At 35.4% G+C, this 6,170-nt stretch overlaps 1 protein-coding gene across 1 annotated transcript; it reads right to left on the bottom strand.

Annotated features, from left to right (window-relative positions):
• Nucleotides 1-1,235: 1,235 nt before the first annotated feature.
• LOC139849678 (uncharacterized) lies at nucleotides 1,236-2,105 on the bottom strand. Its single transcript, XM_071839310.1, has 3 exons — nucleotides 2,091-2,105; nucleotides 1,832-2,004; nucleotides 1,236-1,746 (listed from the first exon to the last, which is right to left on the bottom strand). The coding sequence occupies exons 1-3, from the start codon at nucleotides 2,103-2,105 to the stop codon at nucleotides 1,236-1,238; spliced, it is 699 nt and encodes a 232-aa protein (XP_071695411.1).
• Nucleotides 2,106-6,170: the final 4,065 nt, after the last annotated feature.

Genomic DNA, 6,170 nt, shown 5'->3' with positions numbered 1-6,170 from the left:
TATGGATTCAAATCCTTCTTGCTCTCTTATGGACCGCCACGTGAATGGGAGTTGGGAATTGGAATGGAATAACAACAATTTGAGGGGTTAGGGTTCGCAATTTGGTCATGCTTAACAGTGGACACCATAGGTGACTTTCAGTTGGGTTCTAATGTTGTTGATGGGTGGTTTTGGATGCTAGATGAAGGTGGGGTATTTTCTGTTCCGAACACTAGACGGTACATTGATTTGGTTATTCTTCCAACAGTATACCATGGTTTTTAATGGTCGAAAGTTCTCCCGAAGAAGGTTAATGTATTTCTATTGGCGTCTTCATCTGAATGCTTTGCCGACTCTGGTGAATTTATCGTCTCAGGGTATAGACATCGAATCTGTATCTTGTAATATTTGCACTAATGATATAGATTATTCGGATTATGTACTTTTGCAATGTAACATAACTTCTTTGTGGAATAGAGTGGCAATTTGGATCAGTATCGCTTCTTTTGATTTTTCGTCATGGAGTGATTGGGTTCATTGGTTTTCGGATTAGAATGCGCTGAGTGAGAAGTGACAAAAAGTTTATGATATTGGTTTCTTTGGCGGTTTGTAATTGTTTGATTTTTCGGACCATCCTATGAAGATGAGTGTTTTGTTTGATTCTGTTTGATTCTATTGTTTTCCTTGGTTAAGTTGTAGAGATAGAATAGTATCTTCCTTGAATTCTTGGCTTAATTTTCCGTTGTAATTTGTTTCGCTTCTAGCTCTTTGCTAGAGGGCGTGTTTAGTTATAAAATTTTCACAAACTAATGTTCATCGTATACTTTCGGTTCCTAACCCAGTATTTAGCGGTTTTAACCTACAATAATTTCAACTTAATTTGTTTAATTTTCTTGTGGAAAAAAGCTAAAGTATATGCACATTTTAATTATCTCAAATCCTAAGAGTTTACCATCAAGAACTTCAATCAATTATTTCCGCGCTAGGCAATTTTGAAGATTGAACAAACTGTAATCGATAACGTAAGCAAGATCTTTGAACCTTCAAGAAATAACTTTCTAGATTTATTCTAATCAAAGATGGCTTATTATTATCAGAAGCTTATTTTTTTTTACAGCAACAAAATTTTATAAAAAACTAGCAATGCGCTAGGGAAAAAAAATTACAAAGAGTCTAATGTCTTTGCAACCACAAAGACCAATTTAGTCTAGATTTTTTATATCTAGAGAACAACCAAAAAAAAAGTAACAATGATATTATTCAAAACGTGAGACTTTCTTAATAACGTATCGTTGAAGGTGTAGCAGAGCCTGAGCCGCCAAATGTTTCAAAGAGCCGAGTATAGAATGCTTCTCACGACAAGTTTTTTTGTTTCCAAGAATCAGAAGGTTATCGAACCAAAACCAAATGTCATCCATCGAAACCCATCTAGGGATGGATAAGTTATGCCATGTACTAATGTAATCCCAAATCTGTTTACTGGTGTCGCACGTAACGAATACGTGAAGAGCTGATTCCGGGAGAGCTTCACACAGCACACAAGAAGGATTAGGGAGAGTGATACCCTTGTTCTGCAAGTTGTCTTTCGTTGCTAATCGATGCATCTTTAGGCGTCGTATAAAAACTTTTACCTTTGGAGGGAAATAAGAAATCCATTCTGTTTTTTTCGTGAAAGAAGAGAAAAAATGACCATCAATAAGACGTCTTGCCTCAGCTACAGAAAATACATTGGACTTAGAACCGTCCCAAACCCAAGCGTCATTGTCGCTATAAAAAGAAACCGATGAAATTAAATTTAACAGAGTCAAAAGAGGACATTTCTATACCTCCCCTTAGAGCACGACACCAGTACTAGGACCAAGAACCATTACGATAACTATTCATTACTAAATTCGACTTTCTACAATCAAGAGCAAAGAGACGAGGGAATCTAGAGACTAAAGGGATCCCTTCAAGCCATGGATCATACCAGAATCTAGTCAATGAACCACTACCAACTTTTATATTCATTAAAGAAGACGAAATCTAGTCGTTATCATGAAGCGCAAAAATACACATTCAAATCGAACCCCATGTACCTGAAGAGTTACGATTAGCGAAGATAATATCACCTGCTCCAATGCCATGAATAGAAGTGAAACTCTAGCCCACAATGCGTCTTTGTTGTTGAGGAACCGTCATCTCCATTTGTAGATGAGAGCATGGTTACGAGACGAAAGGTTTACAACATTTAAGCCACTGTTATCATAAATTTTTTTGGATAAGCTTCCAACTAACCCAATGAATTTTACGAGCATTATCTTTACCTCCCCAAAAAAAGGAAGCGCGAAGAGACTCCATTTTACGAGTAACCGTGGAAGGCGCTTTGAATAAAGACAAATAGTAAGTGCCAAGACCTTCTAGAAGGCTAGAACCGACTTAATTAACGTGAGCCGACCTCCAAAATAAATCATGTTCGCCTTCCAAGAGGCCGGCCACTTTTTAATCTTACATATAACCGGATCCCAATTAACAATCCGAGACATTTTATGGCCAACCGGTAGGCAAAGAAAGTGAAAAGGGAGCGATGAATGAGAACAACCCATAACTCCAGCAAGCCTAGCCACCTCTTGAGAATTAATCCCGATGCCATAAAGGTTCGACTTACTAAGATTGATTTTCAATCCGGAAACCGCAAAGAAACATCCCAAAATAGTGATCATATTTATGGCATTTTCTTCATCCCATTCACCTACAAAAAGCGCATAGTCCGCATAGATGCAATGAGACTGAGTTCTCCACGATTGGAATCTCCAACCCGAAGACCTTTAAAAAGCGAGGCATTCATAGCATCTTTTATGGCTGTCGTGAGACCTTCCATCTTGATGATGAACAAAAAAGGAGATAGAGAGTCACCTTGAAGCGACCCGCATCCGATAGGAAATTCAGCGGAAGGATTTCCATTTATAAGCAAAGAAGCGCATGAATAAGTAAGGCACGCACAAGTAAGGCACGCACATATCCAAAGAAGCTTATAAATACATTCTGTTACAAGGTAGCAACATCAAAGGTTCAATACAGTACTAACAAAGTAAATTTTGTCCGGTCCAAGAGTTGAAGTATTAATACACGAATTAAGAACTCAAAGCAGCTAGCTCCGGTAATAGAATTCACCTCAACTCCTTGTTTTTTTTTTTTTTTTTTTTTTTTTTTTTTTTTTTTTTTTTTTGTTGTTGTTGTTGTTGAAAAATTACATTTTATGTTATGAATTTGAAAGTTTGAAAATGAGCTACTGTAGCATTTACTTCGTAAAACAGATGCTATTGTTTATATCAGCCAATAACAAAGTTACATAGCACTTACCTTTTAGCACGACCGGGTGGATGACGTAGTGGGTCTTGACTAAATAGAGGCACGAATTCACTCGCGTTTGAGATGTCGACCGGGTTTCAATTAGGTAGTGATATATCCAACATTGAAATTGATATATCCACCATCACAGTGCATCAAATACTTGTACGTATAAGTATTTAATTTTAATAATTCTTTCTCGACTGGTGTCTTTCTTTTGTTGACCGACAACCGTCAATTGCTAAAAACATATGAGAATCTTTTAAAATGTGACACGCTTCCTCGTATACAAATGGTCACTTAAGTTGTTGCTTGAAGTTTGTTCGTGCCAGTAGCGAAAGTTGAAGTATTTGATTAGGAGGGCAAAACTGAACATTTAAAAATTTTAAAATGTAATACAATAACAATAAGCATAATTGGGATGACCATATGTAAATTTTTGTAAGCATAAAAGGAATTTAAAGTTTTTAGGAGTGCTCAACAAGCTATAATTATTTTTTTTAAAGGCAATAGTTGACATCGAATACTCTCATTTGCCCCGCACACATGCACTTTCTGACGAAAACCCGAATTATATTACGAGAATCCGTACCTTAAATCATCCCGAAAGAAAGACGGATCGGACCTGGATCCTGAATATGATCAGTAAAACCTCCCATTGGTCAACCAGCTATAATTATTTCATGCCCATTGTAATGAAAAAAAATTATATTAGTAGTCTCACATATTAGGATGGTCATGGCCCTCATTAGTTATAACAATGTTCTGTCCATGCGTGAATATTTGTGTCTGACGCCTCGTTTGACTAGTATGCTTCAAGTTTGAAGTAAATAGTTTAATATATTTTGACATTTTAGTTCATTTTCTGCTCATTTAATCCAGTCGCTGGAGCTCGATTTACTAAGGCATTATACTCTCTTCGATGATCTCGATCCGTCTTCTGAAAAATCCAATTTGGGCCAGCCCATTCTAGTGATATTTTATCTGGTGGGAGCATTTTGAGACAAATTACAGGCTGGATTTTGAGATGAGTAATTGTTCCTCAAATGGTCTGGGCCTGATTTCAGATGGTGATCCTAGCTTTAACAAAAGGGATAGCGTTGATTTGCAATATGTAATCTCCAGTTCAACATCTACCGTATTAGCTCGTTTTCGTTTTAAAAAGAGAAAATTCCATCATTTAATTAAATGTCATTTCATTAAACATGTTTGGGGAAGGAAAAATATGAAGCGTAGCCGACGTCGGGATAAATTTCGATGGTATGATAGATATTTTATCGATAATGTGATGAAAGATTTGGAAGAGGACAATGATGAAGTTGATTGTTGCTCATGTTGCTCTTCCAGAGTGTCCTCGGGCTCCGAAACATAGATTCAATAACTAGTCGTGGTGTTCATTTCGGGGTCGTGTATGTTTGTGGTTCTCGTGTATGGGTTTCATGTATGGTATTTTGCGTGGATCTTTTGTAGCTGAGCTAGGGTGTGCGAGTTTCCTTTAGTGTTCTTGTGCTAGTGTGTTCGAGTTTTTGTTTGTTTGTGTGTTTGTGTGTGGTCCCGTGTCTTGTCTAGTTTCTTGCTAGTTTGTTTCGTGTATTTTTATATATATAAAACTTCTTGCCTTCAAAAAAAAGAAAAAAAAAAAAAGAAAAGAAAAAAATTGGCATGTGTTATAATATATAAATATATATATAAATGGATAGTCAATTATTGATACACAAAAGTAATATTATTGTATTACCTAAACTTGTGATATTTTTGCTATAAATAGCCATGAATGTAAGCATTAATCATCTTTGTTCTTACACTTCATTATTAGCATTCTTAATCAAGAATCAAACCACTAAATGTAGTTATAAGCCTACTGAATTATAACACGTTATCAGCACGATAATCTTAATACTAATTATGGTTGGCTCTGCCACCTAAATGATATATGGTCGGTTATACCACCTGAATAATATATGGTCGACACTGTCGCCTAATTATCATTTATGTTACTAACATTTATATTTCTATTATCTAATATTTATATGGTAGACACTGTCGCCTAATTATCATTTATGTTACTAACAATTATATTTCTATTATCTAACATTTATATGGTCGACACTGTCACCTAATTATCATTTATGTTATATAACATTTATTTATGATTGCTTACATATGGTCGACACTGTCGCCTACTTATCATTTATGTTATATTAAATTTATGTTTAATGTTTATATACTTATGAATATAAATTGACTCTAATTTATCATGTTGTTTGTTTTAATTTTTGATAATAGAAAATGTCGAATCTGGAAAAGCTTAAATTTACTCCTTTAGAATCAACGGGAAACAACTACATGCCATGGGTTATAAAAGTAAAAATGCATCTTAAATCAATGGGCATTCTTGAAACCATAAATGAAAACAACACTTGTTCTGAAAAAGAACAAGCAACGGCATGTTGCTTTATTCATCAACATATTGATGAATGCTTACAAAATAATTATGTGACTGTAGAAGATCCCCATGTTTTATGGGAAGGTCTCAAAAGCAGATTCAATAATCAAAGAGAAATTTTACTTCCAGCTGCTATGGATCAATGGAGAACATTAAGGTTCCAAGACTTTAAGAAAGTAAATGAATACAGCTCAGCTCTGTATAATACAGTCTCACAACTTAAATTCTGTGGACATGAAATAAGTGATGCAGACATGTTGGAGAAAACTTTCTCCACAATGAATGCTGCCAACATCACAGTGTAAAGAAATTTGAGAATGCTAAAGTTCAACACATATCCCGAACTTAATTCATATCTCTTGGTTGCAGAGCAAAATGATGAGCTATTAATGAAAAATCAGCAATCCCGTCCTAC

The sequence above is a fragment of the Rutidosis leptorrhynchoides genome, chromosome 5 (genome assembly GCF_046630445.1).
Source record: "Rutidosis leptorrhynchoides isolate AG116_Rl617_1_P2 chromosome 5, CSIRO_AGI_Rlap_v1, whole genome shotgun sequence".
NCBI classification, from domain to species: domain Eukaryota; kingdom Viridiplantae; phylum Streptophyta; class Magnoliopsida; order Asterales; family Asteraceae; genus Rutidosis; species Rutidosis leptorrhynchoides.
The sequence above is the reverse complement of the archived record's forward strand: the minus strand, read 5'-3'. Positions and strand labels throughout refer to the sequence as shown.